A 21,986-nucleotide genomic window follows, 5' to 3' on the forward strand; every position below is an offset into this window, starting at 1 on the left:
GTTAATGTGTGGTTTGCTATAGATAGAAAGCAGCAGGTCGGAGCATGCCGTACTTCTGTCCAAAGGTAGTCAGTGAAGTAAACTCCGCCCAAGAAGCAATATCAGGACAATTTAGTTGAGGGAGGGACCATGCAAATTGATGACAGTGTCCATGAAACGATCACAAGTTCATTTCCAGTTGAACGTCCATATTTCAAGCTCAAACCAGTTATGGATTTGTCGGGTTGACAGTTGAACAAGTTCAAAAAGCACGGGAGTATTGGTCGTTGTGGAAGTTCCTCTGATCGGTTTGGCCTCAGCTCACAGTAGAGAACACAGTAAAATATATCCAACATATAAACAACGAAAGATGAAACACACACACGTCCATTAACCACTTAAGCCCTATTTTCCAAAATCTTCGAAAACGTTTGAACATTTTAGAAAATTGTCTCCTATAATGACAGGCTTCAAAATAGGGACGCCAGGGTTAAAGTGATCCTCATAATGCAGCCTCTGCTACTATTCTCTTCTATTATTACATTTATGATCTGCATCTGTTGCTGTGTTTGACAGATTTGTGATGGTGCTTTGGCATGTCTCATGATGACCATATGCTGTATGTCACCTCATCAGTATTTAAGTCTCCCACAATGAAAATGCGTAACTGTAAACCAAGGTCTCGTTAAAGAGATTAATTGCTGATGGAAAAGTTGCATTCATCAAGAGTCAAAATTCTGATCTGCCTTTTAAAAGCGAAACATGTATTCCATGCGTATCTCCCATATGAAATACATCTGCACGTTTCATAATTATGGTTAGGGCAAGGTAAAAGCATAAGTGTGCGCATCGCGGTTTCCCGTACGGATGTCAAAGTGATAATTGTCAAGGAGATGTTTCGATGACAGTGCTCGAGCCTCTGTGGAAAATGCAGTGTTTGCTTCAGACAAGCGACAACGCAGTGACAGTGTTGCATGAATATTCCTCCTCTACCATCCGTGTCATGTAACGTTAAGTGGCGGTGGTCCCTCGAGAGTTGCTGCGACAGGAGAACGAACAGAGACAGAGGCGATCCCTGACGATAACACCAAGCAGCTCCTCCAGCAGCAACGGCGACATGACGGGTGGATCAGCTGTAGCGCGAGACAGTGGATGTTATAGGCTGACCCGGGTTGGGGCTCTCTGGAGGAGGTCACACGACAGAGCCCTTGGAGGTGGACAGGTGGATGGAGTGAATCCGGGTGGCCAGTGTCCTCTCCAGGTCCTGGAGGATGTCGGTGCAGATGCCAGGGCTGGATGCTGGGCTCTCAGTCGGCGGCAGGGGCTCATATAGAAGCTGCTTGAAGGCCTCCAGTTCAATTAGCAGCACCATGTTCTTCAGGAAGTAGCCCTCAATGAAAGCCGTAAGCTCAGTGGCACCAAGGAACTAAAGGAGAGAGAAAGGAGCACAGGAGAGAAATAATGCTTTCCGATAAACACCGTCAAGCGAGCGTTTGTATTGTGCGATTAAGTCACATTAATTTAAACTGCTATTTATGTCATGAGTACATCCATACAGAACATCAATACACAGCGATAAAGCGGCGCATTTAATTTTGCGAAATGAGGTTGATTTTTCACCCCGAATAAAATCCTCATCCACCTGTATGAATGAGGCAACACCAATTTATTAGTTTGATGTGTAATATTCACGGGAAGGGAATCTTTTTTAGTCTAGGGGGAAGGGAAATTGAGTTTACTGCTTCACTCACTGTTAGGGTAGTCTGCCCCAGCGTGTCTGATATCTGGTCTAGAGGGGTGGATTCAAAATCTCCTATTGGTTCACCAATCCGTGCGCCCGCCCCCCGCCCCGCTCCGCGCCCCTCCTCCTCCCCCAATGTGCAGCATTGAGAGCCCTGACGTCACAACATTTGGAGCAACGCCCACTGCACTCTGGTTGGTTGGGGAAATGAAAGGTTGACTCCCACTTCCTATGCCAGAAATGTCAACAGCTTGGTCCAGGCTTTATTTTTTTAGCAAAACGCGAAGGAAAATAAAAGCCTGGAGATCGAGGCTAGGGGTCAAGTGTCTTGCTCGGGGACACTTCACGACTGGGTGAGACAGATGGCCTAAGTTCCACTATGGCAGTTGGCAGCTAACGCTCATTAACACTGTACCCTATGCCAGCGATTCCCAACCTGTGGTCTGGTCTTTCCAGTGTTGTTTGTGATTTAGGAGAGGCTGGGTCTCACCTTGGCATGTTTGTAGAGATCCACGCAGGTTTCCGTGGTGATGTTCTTGGAGCAGATAATCTCACAGTGTCGCTGAAGGGCCTCTAGTTGGAAGAATTTGGCTGCAGACAACAGCTGCAAAAGACAGTAAACCCAGTGGTGGGTGAAGTACTTTTACTTAAGTAAAAGTAGCAATACCACAGTATGGAAATACTCAAGGTCTATGCAAAATTTTACTTGAGTCAAAGTACAAAAGTATTGGAATCAAAACTAACTTACAGTGCCAAAGTAAAAACAACGTGTCGCATCGTGACGTTTTGTGAGCTTGTAGATCGGCCATTTAAATTAGGGCATAAGTGGCATAATTTACAGAATAATAATGCTTGTACTTTAAAGCACGCGTACTGCAACTCTTACCTCCATAATTTCAGTGTTTCGTATGTGCAAGGCCTCAGTGCCACCGTAGTATAGATACTGCATGACCAACTGGAACATAGAAAATACAAATACAAAACATAGAAACATTGAAATGAAGAATCATCTTTCTTGGCCAAGCCAGTTTTGTGTGATGCAGTGAAGCCACAGACTTCCATTTAATAAGATTATTTTTTTCTTTTCTTTTTAATCTCTGGGACTAATTTGGTCTAGAATTCCTTTACTGTCTGATCAAAATAGCCATTCTTTAATATTCTCCAGTTGCATTTACTTGCACATGTTCAATAATTGTGAAGATTAACTATCAATCATTTAGCTGGGGACTGCCTGCAACCCCATCAATAGGCTCTATGCACAGCAGCCATATTATCACTTCCTTCACAGGTTTTACCAATGATACTAATGAAGGCTCTGTTCCATTTAGTCTAGCACAGTGGTTTCCACGACCCCCATAACTCTGAGAGTGTACATTTGTACACTCTCAGAGTTACACACCTGTAAGGGGCCATTTGGAAGCCCATGAGGGTCCCTGGACCCCAACTGTAGACCCACTGGTGTAACAGAGTGTTTCCAGTGGTTACATGGCGGCTTTCCGACATGTCGCCTTTCCAACGTTAACGAACCCTATACCTAACCCTCACCCTAACCCTAACCGCACGCGGAAGCCACTAGTCGGAGTGGCGAGATGTCGGCGTGGAAGACTGTTACCGTTTCCAGTGAGCCAACATGCACAATATCAGCACCCTGACTCTGTTTGACCAGAATGGAACAGAGCCTTCATTAGTATCATTGGTAACACCTGTGAATGTCTTCATAATATGGCTGCTGTGAATAGAGCCTATGGGGAATAGAGGACCTCATAGTGCATGAAATACAATCATACTGGAATGCATTGGGTTTATGGTTTAAGGTGTGTCAATGATGGGGGGAAAAGCTGTAACCATTTGTTTTAAACATCTCTCGTCCTCTTTTTTTTCTTTTATAGATACTAGACCGGTGCCCGCTGGGCAAACACGACAAATGGGTCCGTTTGGGGTCCAACACTACCCCACTGTCAAATGAAAGCAAACGGTCCAAGTCCACACAGTCTTACCTGGAATATATTGTACTTGACATGGCTGATCTCAATGCAGGTGTTCTCTGCAGCTGGTCGGTTTTGGAGCAGGGACTTGAACCTGTGTGACACAAGGATGACATATAGTAGTAATAAATATGTAAAGTAGACCCCCCCCCCCCCCCCCCCCCCCACACACACACACACACGCCCCTGAGTATGACGTAAGAGCAAAATAGTCGCTGTGTAAATATGGTCAAAAGTAGTCCCACTGACTCCCACACAGTACAATGCACTTGTATAATTATTCCATTTTACCTGGTTGAAGCCGTAAACAGCAGAACTTTATGTGCATAAAATGGTTTTCCTTCCACCAAGAAGGTGACATCAGACATGTCCTTGTTATTAAGGAAGTGGGGGTCTGAAAGAGAAGATGGGTAGGAAAGAGGAGACTCAATTAAACAACCCACAGCCTCATCAGTAGTGGCTCCCAAAGCTCAGAGATGGAACTACAATAGCCAGGCATTCAGCTGCCAGACATAAATCACACACCTAATTAACCTGTTCATCATTCGGGTCAGCAGTTTCCAAGTGGAACAATTCCGGTTTCATTACTACTTAAAAAAGGCTGCAGAATGGATCAGATTCTCAGTCCTTTGAACTGTTTTCTGTTGTGTACTGTTAAAGAGCCACATAGATGGAATCATAAAATTAATCTCAAGGTTGCATAGTTACGTACTGTCTGTATATCAAAATTAATTCAGTTTTTAAAGCACTGGCATATAAGTAGGCTACAAGCATCTTGTAATTAAAAAAAAAGGAAAATAAATCCTAAACGTCAACTAAATCCTGTATTTGCATTAACACTAGATGGCGCTAGAGGGCTGTCCTTCCATGTTTCTAATAAAGCAGACCAGAAATACTAGGTATGCCAGAGGAGGTGTTTTTGTGAAAAGTGTCTTGTTCAAAAAGGTAAATGACCAGTCCACCATGACATTCCAGGCCCTGCAAAAACATCTTCCTAACAAGCATTCACACACAGCCCTCCACCAAATTCAGTTTTTGAATAAATGTTTAAAAGCACAAATGAAAACTCTACATCATCACAGCTTTCACCTTTCTTTGTTTTTGTCTTCAAAAACAACAATAAATCAGTGATTTTCAACCCTTTTCATATCAAGGCACATTATTTATTCGGCATTTGAGCCAGGGACCACCATTTGTATGAGATTTAGCCTCTCAGGCCCCAAGACTTGTATTGATGTGGTACCATAGGAGAGATAACAGGCAAACGCCCTTACGGGTCCATTTTGCTTCATTTTACTCTATCAAGAGTGAAAGATCTATAAGGGTCCATTTGGTTACCAACTCTCCATCATTTAGCTGGGGACCACCCGGAACCCCCTCAAGGACCACTGGTGGTCCCCGGACCACTGGTTGAGAACCACTGCAATGAGTGAATTATGGATGATCCATGTTTGGCAACCCAGCTCTGATAATATAATTGTCAGAAATATCATTCTTAAACGATCCTGCATTTGAACAGCAATTCATATTACACAATCCCTCAAAACAAATTAAATATGAATACAGTTCAAATTAAAGTCATGTAAACGCTGGGACGTGCAGTTACTCCCCCAAGCAGTGGTGATGGAAGTTCTCCGATTTTGGATTTAAAGGACAACTTCACACATTTTCAACCTATCTTCATATAATTGGTCCTCGGTAATGCTCATTATAATATGGCACCATTTTTATCTATCCCGTCTGTGTCTCAGAGGAGGGCTGTGGACGGTTCAGAAACCTGCCTACCAGTGACATCATCGATGAGGAATCCAAGCTAATAGAAGCTGCAGGCTTTCTATTCCTTGAAAGTTAGCATGCTATAATGGAAGCCATCGTTCTCAAGTTAATAAACATCTTAATAAAAAGTTTTAAATCTTGTTTGGAAAAAAAAAAACTTTCAAACATTCAAACAACTAAACAATCAACAGTATAACGAACAACATCATTATTAATCATGTAAATCTGCAAAGTAGTAATTAAGCTGTCAATTCAATGTAGTGGAGTAAAAATGACAACAGTTGCCACTGAGATGTAGTGGAGTAAGCATAAAGAAATGGAAATACTCAAGTAAAGTAAAAAGTACCTTGAAGAAAATGTACTTGAGTACAGCACTAGTTACTAGTACAGTAAAGCAAAGCAAAGTTTGTTGTTTACCCAGGGTGTTGGACTAAGTGCGGAACTTATTTACAGCCAGACCCTGCATGGAAGCCTTGCTCAAGGGCTATTCAGCGGTGATTCATGACTGATGTGATGAATTGGGGAATCGAACTAGGGACCTTCCGGTATCAAGGCCGCCCCTCTAACCACTAGGCCACCGCTGCCACGATGGCTGCCACGATGGCCACAGTAGTAGTTACTCTAGTCACTAGTATATACCACTGCTCCCAATATTCCCTCTCACTCCACCAACAATTAATTTATGGCACAAAACATCAATGTAGGCGTTCTGAATGCTGGTTCCTTCTCTTACCCAATCGGGAGGTCTGCTTCTTCTTGATTTCTGTCAGTTTAGGGATGGGGAACGGCCCGTAGCACTGGGTGAAAATGACTGACAGCTGCTGGCTAATCACCTCATTCTGCAAGATATAGACACACACAAAAATGCAGAAATGAGAGATATATGCAGATTCGAGTTTCTTGTTTTTTTGTTCCATCTAGGACAATGTATAATTATGCAAATGTCGACAACAATTCAGTGCTTGAGCAAATGTGCAAATACTCTATGTTGTCAACCACTTAAGTCTGATTTATATACAGTATGTCATGCAAATAACCGATCTACAAGCTCACAACGTGTCGCATTGCGACATGCCCAATAATGACATGCCCGCCTAATGAGTGCCAGTTTAAAAGTGGATTCTTTTAAATGTGCTTTGTGAAATCAGGAGGCTCAGCCTTTGCTTTGCCTAATGCTTCTTCTAACAAGCAATTTGTTGGCATAAAGACTGACGAACCTTGCTGGCTCGGAGGATCTGGAACATCAGCGGCAGGCCGTGCGTGATGAGCTCCTCGGTGTACTCGTCCTCCTGGATGCAGCTGAAGTCTTTGAGCAAACCTTGGATCAGTGGGCGTCTGTGCTGGATGAAACAGGTGCGCAGAGACTCCAGCCAGGTATGCAGGGTCCAGGGAACGCCTGGAGGGAACACCAGCAAAGTGAACAATGAATACAAACAGACTGTCACACGCTATAGGTCTTGTAGGCTGTCACAACCAGTGGTGGAAAGTAACTAAGTACATTTACTCAAGTACTGTACTTAAGTACCATTTTGAGGTATTTGTACTTTACTTGAGTATTTCCAATTTCCAATACTTTTACTTCTACTCCACTACATCTAAGAGGCAAATATTGTACTTTTACTCTGCTACAATTATTTGAAAACTTAAGTTACTAGTTACTTTGCAGATATACATTATTATATTATAAAACACACATTAACCACTTTAGCCCTATTTTATACCTAGGCTATTTGAAAATAGCCGATTTACAAGCTCACAACGCGTCGCATCGCGACGCGTTGTGAGCTTGTAGATCGGCTATTTTCAAACATTTTAGCACTTTTACTTTTGGTACTTTAAGTACATTTTGATACCAATACTTTTGCTCAAGTAAAATTTGAATTCCGGACTTTTACTTGCAACAGAGTACTTCTACATTGCAGTATTGATACTTTTACTTTTAAGTAAAACATTTGAGTACTTTGTCCACCACTGGCAGGCTGTCACAACAGCTTGAGGAGAACAGAAATGTCTCCATCATTCTGTGGCATTATTAGTACAAAGGGAAGAGTGGAAATTCTGATAACGAATCACATTGGACATGATGGCCATTGGCCGGTAATTGGCGCATGCGTGATCTGATCACAAATGATTGGCACAAAAATGTACTATGTATGGTAATGTAGTCAATGAGAGTCAGTTTGCGGTGTCAGTAATGTCAGCCCTCTGCGATGACTATTAAAAAGCTGTGTAGCACATGAACCGTGCAATGTCAGGATGAAAGTTGATAATTGCCACATGTACTGAATGAACCTCACTCTTGGACCTTGTGCCAGTGAGCTACAGTGTTGATTTCGTCGACTAAAACTATGACGAAAAATGTTCGTCGACTACCTTTTTTCACTGACGAAAACTTAATAAAAACAAACAAAAAAAAGTACGCTATGATGACTAAAACTATGACTGAATATGTTGACAATTTCGTCAACAAATAAAAACTAGACTAAAATGTTAGTGAGGGACGAGTGGAGAGGAGATCCAGTAGAACTAAAAGACGCTCGGGTGTTGCGCTCTGAAAATAGCAGATCTACAAGCTCACAACGCGTCGCGCTGCGACGCGTTGAGAGCTTGTAGATCGGCTATTCTCAGCATGCAACCAAGTGTAAAATCAGCCTTTAAGACGCCATCAAGGCACCGCCAAAATACAGTCGACTAAAATCTTATGATATTTAGTCGACTAAAACTAGACTAACAGTAAAACCTTTCAGATGACTAAAATATGACTGAAACTAAATGGAATTTTATTCAAAAGACTATGACTAAAACTAAATCAAGATTTGCTGTCAAAATCAACACTGCAGTGAGCTACATTCACAACTTTGACCTGAGCCATTATTGACTCTGCTAGAAAAAGAGACCTATTTTCAACGTCGTTTCATGGCTGATTGACCAGGCGTGATTGGGCGAGCGCAACGTGTATAACACCACAGCAGAGGTACAGGACAGGTACAGCATGAGCACAGCCCCAGGACAGCGGGTGGCGCCAGAGAGTGAGGCCAACAATGGCATGTATTAGTAACTCTGACCTAAACTGCGGATGTCTATGGTGATGTCCACATGGCCATGCTCAGCGCTATGGTACATGGCCTCCCTCAGGGCTCTGAGTTTGGCCTTTCCTGTTCGCAGGGTCCCTCCGCCGTTGGCCTGCGTGGCCGTCGACCTCTTCTCACTGGGATCCGAGCCCTCGGCCAAGATCTCCTCCAGGGACAGGCAGTCGCCCTTCTCCTTCTCCGCCTGCGCTAAGAGCTTCCGGAATACGTTCCTAGGGGGGGAGAGGTTGGGTGAAAAGATAGGGAGTGGGGAGAAGATCATGACAGGGTCAGCAGTGGGAATTGGGAGGGATAAATGTCAACACTCCCTGCTGACAGGTGCTGCCTCAGCCCGTAGGAATACGTGCAATGACCATTATCACCCTCCCCTCCAAATTAGCCTCGCCTATAAACCCCATATACAATGCAACAGTCTCATGTTTTATAACTTGATTCATTGTCTTTTTTGTATTGTCCCTGTCAAATAAATAAATAAATAAATACATTAATTAATTAATTAATTAATTAATTAATTAATTAATTACAAAAAAACAAGAAGAAAAAAAAACAAAGATGAGACGAAGAGAGACTGAGTGTGGAGTTTGCATGTTCTCCCTGTGTATCCTAGGGTAGTTAATACCCTCACAAAAACATGTAGTAATCCTGGTCGCTATACCGCCTCCCCCATGACAGCCGGGGCGCCTGATGGAGGGCCACGCGCTACGTCCTACCGGGGAAACTCCCCCCTGTCAGGTGATAAGACGGTTAGTTGGCTCTCATGCATTGAAGGAGGCATGAGCTCGGCTTTGGGCTCCCTAGACTGGCGGGGGGAGTGTAGCGCCCAGGATCACTTCTTAGACAATTGGCACCGGGTGAAAAAGGGTTGCAAAATCATGGGATCAAAACATTTAGAGAAAAAGAGAGACTGTGAGGAGGAGACTAGTTCAGAATGAACTTGACCAACAGTGTATCTGTTAGCATTATTGAATATTCAATTCTGACTGGTCAATCAAGGCTGTCAGCGATTTCAATATGACAGACCACTGCTCTGCTTCCATTTTTATAAATCCAGTGAGTCAAATGAATTACTTTGTTTTGCAAATTACCATGTAGTAAGCGGCATAATGTACCGCGATGCAGTCATTACTGCAACATAAGTGCTGACAGGATGATGCAGGACCAGCATCAGTCCTGCATCAGTAGCTGTACATTATATCCCTGATGCGTACAGCTCTACTACACCTGACATGTACAGAGAAGCAATCTCTTTTTAATTGATTACGTGTGATTCGATCTGGAGAGCCACAGCATAAGGAACTGGTCTTGTTATTTTTTCATTCCAATTAAAGACTGAACACAGGTCAGGACCATATTGGTAATGGCGCTAGTGCCTCAGCTCTCAAATACTGGCAATTTAACAGCCAAACGTGCACCATTGCACCATCTGCTCGACGAAGGAAAACTCAGTGGCAATGTGCAACAACACGGTCTGTAAGGCTGTTCTTGGATCACTGCCTGCCATATAACCAGGCAGTGCCTGGTTATTATATATATAATTTTGGGGGGGGGGGGTGATAACCGTGTATTTAGATGTTTGGAGACACCCACGGCTGTCTACGTAGGGTCCGGAAACCACTATAGAACTTTCCCTTCAGTCGTGTGACCTTGAACAATGTCATGAAAATAACATTAACCCATAAGGCCTGTGGTTCCAATTCCACAAATGTCTTCTGAATCCTAACAGTTTTTTGAAAAAACTTAAGTTGCTATGTCAGCGGTTCTCAAACTTTTTCATGTCAAGGACCCAAAAATGATATGTTTTTGGCCGCGGACCCCCATCTCAAAATATGTTGTTCCAGGGACCCCCCAGAAGCAAAGATTTTAGTTAAAAATGTTTGCTTTAAAAGAATATAAATATATGAATTTGCACACATTTTCTCGATTTTTCAAAAATAGCAGATCTTCAAGCTCATAGCGAGACACTCAGTGCCGTGCTATGAGCTTGTATATCTGCTATTTTTGAATAGCCAAAGTGTAAAATCATGCTTTTTAGCTCAAATGAAAAAGTGACACAGATGCGTTCCAGGTCTTATTTAATGGGTTCTGTAGCTTTACACGCCGGGAGAGTTCTGAAAATATGTATTTATTTGGGTAAAGAAAATTCTAATTCAGTAAGTTATAAAAACTTTACTTTATGGAACATGAATTCATAGAAGTTTACCTATAACTCAAACTGTATTCTGACAGCAGAGGGAAACCCTCTGGAGCTTGCGCCACACATAAGCGTGCTCATTCTGTAATTGACCGTCTTCATAATGCTGTTTTGCATTGTTGGTTCCAATATATTTAATGGACTATATACTATCCCCTCTCCCCCTCATCCTTCATTCCTTTAATCATACGGTTTAAATCGGTGTGTTGTTTGAATGTGTGGTCTTTACTGGTGAAATGAAAAATAAAATACAAAGGTATTTACTGTACTGTAAAGTGTATTTAGTAAAGATTTATTTTTATTTTTAATTATTTTGTAAACTTATGTGCAGTGTTGGAAAAGTTACTAAAACATAGTAATATATTACTTATTACATATTACTTGTTTAAAAAGTAATATAGTTACTTTACTTATTACTCCCTGCCAAAAGTAATTAGTTACTTTACTAGTTACTGGAAAAAAAGTAATAATATTACTTTAAGTTACATACAGATGTGCCACTTCAAAACTTCACATGTCCTGCCATCGCCAAGACAGTACATTTTCAGGGGATTCCCAGGGCAATAAGAGGGACAAAGAAGGGCATTTAAAATGCTGAATTATTTTGATGATCACTGCTTTTATGATGCTAATTAATTTGAGCAACTGGTCAAATCACCTTTCGCCTCATAATGAGTCACAACACACATTCTTTTGTTCTCATGTATATGGATGTCTGTTGAAGGGAAAAACGGGGGTGTGTAGTGACAACTTCTCTTCAGGGGCAAAACAGTGCATTTTAAGGGCAGAAAAGGGAGGAAAAAATGCATTTTCATTGCACTTTCAGGGAAAGAACAGTAACGTGTGAAGTTTTGAAGTGGCACATCTGTATTACCTTAGTTACTTTCCAGTTTCCAACACTGCTTATGTGACAGCACTACTTTCTAGGAAGAGACCCCCGGGGCCCAAACTAAAAATACATAATGAATTAACCAATGAAACCCTATTTCAAAAACAGTGAAAATAGCAGATCTACAAGCTCACAGCACATCGCATTGTGAGCTTGATCTGCTATTTTCACTGTTTTTGATATTTTTTTCTTGGGGAAATTTACAACCATGCATTGACATTAAAAAGAAAATGTACCTCGTAAATCAAGTACTGAGTATTTGACAGGAGGGCTTATCAATGCCTATTGGTTCCCCCTTCACCAATGAGGACATTTGTGACTCTCATGTCATATTTTATGAGATGACATAAACAGGTCAAATGGGGATTCAGTGGATGAATGATATTAACAATTTATAGCAAATGTGCATATCTACTTTGGTGCCACCGTGCCCGGTGTGTGTGTGTGTGTGTGTGTGTGTGTGTGTGTGTGTGTGTATCTGAGCATGTGTCTTGCCACAAAATGGTGGCAAATGACGAGCAGCGAAAATAAATGATTATTTCCTGTGTGTGTGTGTGTGTGTGTGTGTGTGTGTGTGTGTGTGTGTGTGTGTGTGGGTGCGCGTGCGTGCGTGCACATGTTTTACCTATGCCCGTGTGCTGCTGCCAGGCTGTAGGAGTTCATGTCTCCCAGTGGGGTGGAGGAGATGCCATTTCGACACATGGTCCCAATCAAGGGGTCTGCGCCTCTCTCCAGCAGCAAACTGACCAGCTCAAAGTTCCCTGACCACAGCAACAAACAAACAGCAGCAATGAATAAATGTAGCTGTCGTGTCCATGGCCATTTATTTATTCCTTTCAGTTGAAATCCAGCATCTAAACAAGAGATGTCAGGACACGTTCACCAAAGTATTATGTTGTTCAGCAAACGTCATAGTATATGACGCATGTCCATCACAAGCCTCTGCAGCCATGCAGCAATGAGCGGTGACTCATCAGAAATGTTCTGGCTTTTTCTCATCCACAGAATTGCAGATTTTAATTTAAGGTAATTAATTAAATTGGGTGGCGAAAGGTGTAATTTATATAGCACTTTTGGGTTGAGAACAAAATGAGTCACGGTTAATCTTTGATGCACTGCATCAGCCTTCACAGAAATATGAATTATCTAATGCACGAGCGGTAGATAAAAAAAAAGAAATATGTATATTCCAAAGATTTCAGACAGTTATATTTGGGAGCACGAACAACATTACTAGAAACAAGACAATCCAAGGTTCTTGCCTATTATAGTGTCTCAAGAAAAAAACATTGCTCTGTTGAGAATAAATCAGTGGTTGCATTGACATTGATGACTCAAGGCGCAAGACACATCATGCTCGTGCAAACATTTTTCCTGTGCCTTTGTCACTGAAATCTAAGTCAATGTTAAGCTAAATAAATGTGCCCATATTCTCATAATGTATTGCTTCTACAAAGCCCCAGCCACAAGCTTTCTATTCAAGAAATCAATCAAATTGGCCGTGACTCATTTCATCCTCCACTAATATATCTGCTACAGCAAAAATGCATTTAAAAGACTGAATTCACTGTCCCTTGGTCATAGCAACAGCATGTCAACTTTATGTCACGCTGTGACATATTTCACCATTACACAGTATTAATAATTTCATGAATTGGAGCGAGCGAACAGTATTCATAAAGCAGTGATATGTTCTTTCACCACGTTACCGTGGTCAAGGTCTGACACATTTTGCCCTAAAATAGGGTGGTTATCAAATAAATGTTTTAATTAAATGTTTCACTTGTGATATATAGAATCAAACATACATATCGTTGCTGTCGCGCAGAAACCAGCTAACTCCATTTTTCCACTTTTGCATTTTTTCCCCCCATAAATCAGTACGTCTGTCTCTGTGTGTTGATAAAAAAATATTGAACCAATGAAAAGTATTAAAAACCAGCTAAGTCCACCAAAGGGGGGTGGAGTTAGCTGGTTTTGCTGACTCCAGGCTCCACACCCTTTTGACCTCCAACCTCATTGTGAGCTTGGAGGTCCATTCAGCTGTTCTGTATGGATGTTTTATCCATGCGTGACCGAATTACATGCATGAATACAATGTATTCATGCATGTAATGCAGTCATGCCGGGACAAAACATATTCCGATAAAAATGAATGACCAGAGGGGGCATATCAAAAGCAATAGGCGTGGATTTCTCCCCTCATCCACTCCAGCTAATCGAATGCTGGATGCGAGGCCTTGGTGTGCTTACCCGCAGCAGCAGCCAGTTGTAGCGGCGTCTCCGTGTAGTTCTCGGCTCCGTCCTGCTCAGCACCCTCCACGTTGGCTCTGTTATCCAGCAACAACTGAAGCAGCAGTGGAAGGAGGCATGAGGGAGCGAGAAGACAAGAGAAAAGAAAGAAAACAGGCAAGAGGAAACCTCATCTTAAGCCTAATTTATACTTCATCGAGCGGCCATTGTCACTTGACAATCTGTTATTTTCGAAAAGCTCTGCGGTGGTATGACAACGTATGAAAAAGGCGTTACAGTCGGGCTTATCGAGATGGCAAATCTTAACTGATGGAGACCTATTAGCTCACTGCAACACCTCCAGCCCCACTCTGAGAATCAACTATCCTTTCTCATTAAGTGTTCTTGTTATCCCCCCCGGCCGGAGCGGCCAAGGCGAGGGATTATGTTTTCACTCGCAGGAGTCTGTCTGTCTGTCTGTCTGTCTGTCTGTCTGTCTGTGACCACCTAATCTTGGGCACGGCTGGAGCGATCGGCATGAAACTTTGCACGCACACTCCCAGTAGGCCAAGGGATCTGCCCCCAAATTCTTCAAATCAGCCTCATGGTGGCACTATAACAGGTTGCTTCACCTTTTGGCCTATAAGTAGATAAACCTTCATTGATCCCGCGGGGGAAATTCAGGCGCCACATAACTCTAACTCTAACTAATAACTGCCTAAAGGCAATTTATTCCACCAAATTAGGGAAAAATGGTCTCATGAGTCAATGACAATGACCGTCAGTCAAACATGGTTTCGATACTCCTTACCTTTTGCCTGCAATTGCCTCCACAAATTTGTGGGCGGGGCCTATTTCTTACAATAAATGCCATATATCGTGAACGCACCATCCAATCCAAATTTCAATTGCATGTAGAGCGGCCCTCTATAGAGCGCTCCTCAACTGCTTTCATTTCTGCCCATAGGGGGGGGGGGGGGTGCCACAAACAGTTGCACCGTCTGTCGTACCCTGCAGCCTCCTCGTGTTCTGGCGGCTGCATCCCGCGACCGACACGGCCCTGTGCAGGCAGCCCGGCGGGCACACATTTTCACGTTTTTTTTTCTAAAATAGCAGATATACAAGCTCATAGCGCGTCACTCGGTGCCGCGCTATGAGCTTGTATATCTGCTATTTTTGAATAGCCCAAAGATCTTGCGGGATCTGCTCTCTGAGAGGTGCATTTTTTTAGTTGTTGCACTTGTTGCATTGTGCTTTTTCTGAGAAGCTCAGGGTTTAGGGTTGACTTGTATGACTTGAGATATACTCTTTGTGTTGAACAAAGAAACAAAATGGTGGCTGATCCTCTTCCACTCCCCGACAAACACTGAAATAACTGCTCAATGCAATTGGTGCCGATTAATAGATTTTTCGGCATACAATGCTCAGTGGTGCTTTCAGCCAGCCTCCATTTGAACAGTTTCCACTGTCACAAAATGCATACAAAAATGGGGAACGAAGCTCCGAAATGTTGACATTCCTCAAAGCCACCTAGCAAGTTAAAGGGATATTTCACTTTCAAAAAAACTTTGGGTCATTTTATCGTCTACCCAGGCTTTTGTGAGCCCCCCAGACATAGACATTAGATATTTAATATTAATTTTATCAGACACGCCCCCTTCCTATACAAAACCATTATAACTTCAAACTCCATTTTTAACATGTTAGATTCATCAAAAACATCCGTCCTTGGTTCTGGTGACTCACCCCAGGGCCGGTGGAGGGCTGATCGCCGCTCTAGGCGAGATTCCTTTGATGCATGCGCGCAGCGCGCGTGCGTGGGACCCTTGCGAAGCGCGCGCGCTGGGCGGATTATGATACTTTTTTTTGTGTCTTTGGTTACTTTATTTCGGTTTTAGGGTTAGGGTTAGGGTTAGGTTAGGGTTGTGTTATTTAATTCTGATTTTACCGATTTATTATCATTATTATTTTTTTTCCCGACTTTGTTTGCCGCCTCTCCAAACTGCCGCTCTAGGCGGCCGCCTAGGTCGCCTTAATGGGTGCGCCGGCCCTGACTCACCCTGCCCTCCTAATACGCGAGGGGGCCGTGTTTTTTCGATAAATCTTTTCATTTATTGTTTTTGTTTTTTTTATCGTATTACATTTTTTTAATTTTCAAAAAAAATATTTAAAATAAATGAAAAAAGTAATAAAAAAAACACGGCCCCCTCGCGTATTAGGAGGGCAGGGTGAGTCACCAGAACCAAGGACGGGTGTTTTTAATGAATCTAACATGTTAAAAATGGAGTTTGAAGTTACAATGGGTTTGAATAGGAAGGGGGCGTGTCTGATAAAATGAATATTAAATATCTAAATACTGAATCAAGCAACTTAAAAACGGTCTGGAGGGCTCACAAAAGCCTGAGTAGAAGATAAAATGACCCAAAGTTTTTTTGAAAGTGAAATATCCCTTTAAGTGATATCTGATCACTTATAAGACCATCTTCAGCTTCAAACCCAGTGAATAATATCCTCAAGGTCAGTCATTTACACCTCTTAAGAGCATGCATGATTGAAAACAAATATCTGAAGAGCCTTGCCTTGATTGGGAAACAGTCTAGCTTATCCCTCTCCAGAGGTACTTGAGATGATTAGGAGCAAGGCAAAGTAGACAGGATCTGTGGTATCATTTCTAGAATCATTATCATAATGCACCACAATAATAATACTAATCATCATCATCATCATCATCATCATCATCATCATTATAATCATTTTCTGGGTGCAAAGGCCAGGTCAAGGACCACAGGCTGAATGTTTATTAAGCCCAATTAATACTTTGTTGCATGATGGCGCCGCGCTCTGAAATTAGCCGACCTACAAGCTCACATCGTGTCATAGATGTACTCAGTGGTGGAAAAAGTACTCAAATGTTTTACTTAAGTAAAAGTACCAATACTGCAATATAGAAATACTTACTTATACTGTTACAAGTAAAAGTCCAGAATTCCAAAATTTACTTGAGTAAAAGTACAAAAGTATTGGCATTAAAATGTGCTTAAAGTACCAAAAGTAAAAGTACTAAAATGTTTGAAAATAGCAGATCTACAAGCTTGTAGAGCTTGTAGATCTGCTATTTTCAAATAGCCTATGTATAAAATAGGGCTAAAGTGGTTAATGTATGTTTTATAATATCATAATTTATATCTGAAAAGTAACAAGTAACTAAAGTTTTCAAATAATTGTAGTGGAGTAAAAGTACAATATTTGCCTCTGAAATGTAGTGGAGTAGAAGTAAAAGTATTGGAAATTGGAAATACTCAAGTAAAGTACAAATACCTAAAAGAATTACTTAAGAACAGTACTTAAGTAAATGTACTTAGTTACTTTACACCACTGGATATACTGCGTTGTGAGCTTCTAGGTGTGCTGTTTTCGGGGCGCGACGCTGTCATGCATACATAGCATAGATTGGGCATTACAGGTCATAAACGTCACTACCTGCACAACAGGGACGTGTCCGTGTAACACGGCGAAAGTGAGTGGCGTCCCCTGGCGCGTTTCGGGATAAACCGAGGGGTGCTTGTTTACTGTGCTTGGCACCTGGGAAGTCATAGGTGAGGTTCAGGGAGAGAGATACACAGCCATTAACATTCACAGCTCAGGGCGAGAGAAGGGGAAGAAGGAGCGAGAAGCAATATGAAAGAGAACACAGTAAAATCGTCTGTTCGAGTAACTCTCGAGTGTAAAAATGGACCCAAATGGACCCGTCCATTCTCACACACTCAGGGTTAATCTAACGTTGAGGATTTTCTTTACTGTGAAGCAAAGAAGGGCAAGATGGCAGAGAGGGAAACCTCGAGCAGCTTGAGTTCGTCTTCGTTATTCAGTCCTTGTCACATATTTCACACTGCCTCCGCTGTAAAAAGTGCGACTGTGATGAATGTGTCTCACTAAGGCAACGCTCGCTAACCTAACCACATCCTGCACCCTGCATCCTGTCTGTCTACCTAGCTCCATCTTTTAAATTGTGCTTCATTTGAATGGAGACGGATTTGAGAAGAGGAACAGACAATTGACAATGCCTACTGATGCTGTCAAGACGGGCAGTGGTGACTCACAAACAAAGCAACTAGACAGACTTTAGGAGACAGTTTGAGGCCTATTTTCTACTGTAGCTTTAAAATGATGAATTGTAGATGCTACTCATCATCCATAGATTCAATAACAAAAAAAAGCAACAAAAAAAAATGCCCTCTCATATTGCAGTCTTTCCTTTTTTAAATTTCACTGAAGGGAGTATTAAAGTATCTGTCTTCATTGTGCTGAATACCAAATGTGAATTATTCATGTTTGGTAGCTTCACCAGAAATGCAGGGTGTTTACTGGGAAACCACCACTTATTATGATAGACGGAATGTTCAGTTATTTGTAATTACAACATTGCTTGATGTGGATTGTTTTTAGGTGAATTGTTCGTTGAACATTGCTTATTCTGATCCAACATGTTTACTACAGCCAGTCGCTTTGCTTTTGAGTCACCACACAGCAAAATCTGGAGTGTTCATTCAACCACTTTCAACCTTCAGCCGTCCCTATTTTGGGCACATCATTATAGGTAAAAATGTTCCCAATCTTTTCTGGAATAAGCAGAAATAGCCAATCTACAAGCTCACAACACAATGCATCGTGACTCGTTGAGAGCTTATAGATCGGCTATTTCTCCTGCGTGATAACGCCATACGGCGATGTATGAAATAGGGCTTAAGTGGTTAACGTAAAAATGTGAAAATGGACGGGTCAAATTTTTACCCCTTCAGATTTAAATTAGCACTCTGGATTTCACTGTGCAGTGTGCATGCTAAAAATGTTATGCATATGTATGCACGCAACTGATAAAACTCTCACAATCAGCCAACAACATGGGACACTATGAGTGAGACGCATGTTCAATGAGGCATTTCTCCCCTTGTCTGTTCTTATTGCACAGCAGATACTATCAGAACTACACACAACGGGATCCAAACTAATCCACTCTAGATAAGCTGTTAAGGAATGTTGTTTGACCACCCCTGTGGGTGTTCTGAAAGGGTGATAAACGATCAATTAAAGCGTAATGAAAGCTCATGCTTCATAAGTCTGTGGCGGCAAGTTACATTCAGTGCACACTAATCCACTAATCCACTATTGATGCAGCTTCAATTGCAGTATAAAACTTCTAAAAGAATGTTTAAAAGAGTAGTTCACCCCAAAATGACTTTTTCCTATCGATTAGTCACCCAATGGAGACTTGAATTCATGGATATTTTTGTTCGTCAACTACCCTTTTTTGACTGACGAAAGCTAAATAAAAAGTAAAACTAAACAAAAAGTAAGCTATGATGACTAAAACTAAGACAAAATATGCTGACAATTTCGTCGACAAATACAAACTAGACTAAAATGTTAGTGAGGGACTAGTGGAGAAGAGATCCAGTAGAACTAAAAGTCATTTTATGTTTGGTTGGGCTAGGGTGTCTGATAATAGCAGATCTACAAGCTCGCGACGCGTTGTGAGCTTGTAGATCGGCTATTTTCAACATGCAACCAAGTGTAAAATCAGCCATTGCAACGCCATCAAGGCACCGCCAACATACATTTTAGTCGACTAAATCAACTGTAGATTTAGTCGACTAAAACTAGACTAAAACTAAAACCTTTCAGACGACTAAAATATGACAAAAACAAAATGGAATTTTATTCAAAAGACTATGACTAAAACTGAATAAAAATGTGCTGTCAAAATCAACACTGCCTTTGTGTCTCCTAATGGAACCACTGCCTACCGGTCCGCTGGTCATCAAATTATTGGCTTAGGAATGCGACAAAAACAAAAGAATATCCATGAATTCAAGTGTCCAGGGTGTACTATCCCTTTAATGTGAGGAAAAGAAGGCACTCCACTGGAGACGGGTCAGTGAAATATATGTCTTGCAGACAATTTTCTCTGCTACTGAATTGATCAATGACTTCTGACCAGTTGTCAGCTCTAAAGTGCACTTCATGTAATTAGCCCCCACAACAACAGAAAGCATGCCCAGAGCAGATAAGAAAAGCCAAAGAGCAACACAAAAGATGGAGCTTTGTATTCACTATACAGGAAAATCCTCAGTATAGAACACTGAGGAGTTTGCTGTGAAATGCAACATTAAAACATACAATACAGAACAAATCAACAAATGCTATATGTATCGTACATCCCCCTCCACCCCCCCCCCAAAAAAAAGAGAATAAGAAGAAGCATTATCCAACATAACGTGACCCGTGGTGGAAAAAGTACTCAAATTCTTTACTTAAGTAAAAGTACCAATACTGCAATATAGAAATACTCTGTTACAAGTAAAAGTCCAGAATTCAACATTTACTTGAGTAAAAATACAAAAGTATTGGCATCAAAATGCATTTAAAGTACCAAAAGTAAAAGTACAAAAGGTTTGAAAATAGCAAATCTACAAGCTCACAACGCGTCGCGATGCGACACGTTGTGAGCTTGTAGAACGGCTATTTTCAAATAGCCTACAGTATGTATAAAATAGGGCTAAAGTGGTTAATGTATGTTTCATAATATCATAATTGATATCTGAAACTAGTAACTTCAAACTTCAAATAATTGTAGTGGAGTAAAAGTACAATATTTGCCTCTGAGATGTAGTGGAGTAGAAGTAAAAGTTTTGGAAATTGGAAGCACTCAAGTAAAGTACAGATACCTCAAAATTGTACTTAAGTACAGTACTTAAGTAAATGTACTTAGTTACTTTCCACCACTGCATCTGGTCAGAACTAACCTCACTGTTGATGTCGGCCCCGGCATCCAGGAGCATCTGTACCATGGCTTCATCTCCACGAACACAAGCGTACATGAGAGGCGTCATCCCCTGGAGGAGAGAGAGACACAGAGAGGCCACAGCAGTGTTGATTTCGTCGACTAAAACTATGACGAAAAATGTTTGTCGACTACCTTTTTTCACTGACGAAAACGAGATAAAAACCAAGCTATGATGACTAAAACTAAGACTAAATATATTGACAATTTCGTCAACAAATAAAAACTAGACTAACATGTTAGTGAGGGACTAGTGGAGAAGAGATCCAGTAGAACTAAAAGACAAGTCATTTTATGTTTGGTTGCGCTCGGGTGTTACGCTCTGAAAATAGCAGATCTACAAGCTCACAACGCGTCGCGTTGCGACGCGTTGTGAGCTTGTAGATCGGCTATTTTCAGCACGCAACCAAGTGTCAAATCTACCATTACGACGCCATCAAGGCACCGCCAAAATACAGTTTAGTCGACTAAATCGACTGTAGATTTCGTCGACTAAAACTATGACGAAAAATGTTTGTCGACTACCTTTTTTCACTGACGAAAACGAGATAAAAACCAAGCTATGATGACTAAAACTAAGACTAAATATATTGACAATTTCGTCAACAAATAAAAACTAGACTAACATGTTAGTGAGGGACTAGTGGAGAAGAGATCCAGTAGAACTAAAAGACAAGTCATTTTATGTTTGGTTGCGCTCGGGTGTTACGCTCTGAAAATAGCAGATCTACAAGCTCACAACGCGTCGCGTTGCGACGCGTTGTGAGCTTGTAGATCGGCTATTTTCAGCACGCAACCAAGTGTCAAATCTACCATTACGACGCCATCAAGGCACCGCCAAAATACAGTTTAGTCGACTAAATCGACTGTAGATTTAGTCGACTAAAATATGATGATATTTAGTCGACTAAAACTAGACAAAAACTAAAACATTTCAGATGACTAAAATATGACTAAAACTAAATGGAATTGTATTCAAAAGACTATGACTAAAACTAAATCAACACTGCAGAGAGGCCACAGTACTCTAATCCAATCCTTCCCAAACGTTTCACCTCCAGCCACAAAGGAGACTTTTGACGTCTCCCTGGGACCCAAACTTATAATATATATTTGGAAGTAAAAAGTATTTTATCCAACCACAAACTTAAATCCTTACGTTTAAATTACAATACATTAACCAGATAATTGATATATTGTTAAAGAACTTAAATAGCGATTTAAGAGAGTAGCATACAAGATTTATGTTGTTAAAATGTTTCA

At 41.4% G+C, this 21,986-nt stretch overlaps 1 protein-coding gene across 1 annotated transcript in view; it reads right to left on the reverse strand.

The window, feature by feature from the left end:
- Window positions 1–357: 357 nt before the first annotated feature.
- LOC311039748 (ankyrin repeat and BTB/POZ domain-containing protein 3-A) overlaps window positions 358–21,986 on the reverse strand; it is a 182,527-nt gene continuing 160,898 nt past the window's right edge. The window contains exons 7-18 of the mRNA XM_084049710.1: window positions 20,686–20,775; window positions 17,363–17,464; window positions 13,904–13,997; window positions 12,276–12,411; window positions 8,547–8,782; window positions 6,699–6,877; window positions 6,215–6,320; window positions 3,997–4,099; window positions 3,718–3,799; window positions 2,607–2,675; window positions 2,211–2,324; window positions 358–1,405 (exon numbers count right to left, since the gene is read on the reverse strand). Of these exons, the coding sequence (XP_083905836.1) occupies window positions 1,172–1,405; window positions 2,211–2,324; window positions 2,607–2,675; window positions 3,718–3,799; window positions 3,997–4,099; window positions 6,215–6,320; window positions 6,699–6,877; window positions 8,547–8,782; window positions 12,276–12,411; window positions 13,904–13,997; window positions 17,363–17,464; window positions 20,686–20,775 (1,545 nt within the window). The 3' untranslated portion in view covers window positions 358–1,171. The remainder of the gene's footprint in view (window positions 1,406–2,210; window positions 2,325–2,606; window positions 2,676–3,717; window positions 3,800–3,996; window positions 4,100–6,214; window positions 6,321–6,698; window positions 6,878–8,546; window positions 8,783–12,275; window positions 12,412–13,903; window positions 13,998–17,362; window positions 17,465–20,685; window positions 20,776–21,986) is intronic.

The sequence above is a fragment of the Gymnoscopelus microlampas genome (assembly GCF_963454915.1).
Source record: "Gymnoscopelus microlampas genome assembly, chromosome: 23".
Lineage (NCBI taxonomy): Eukaryota > Metazoa > Chordata > Actinopteri > Myctophiformes > Myctophidae > Gymnoscopelus > Gymnoscopelus microlampas.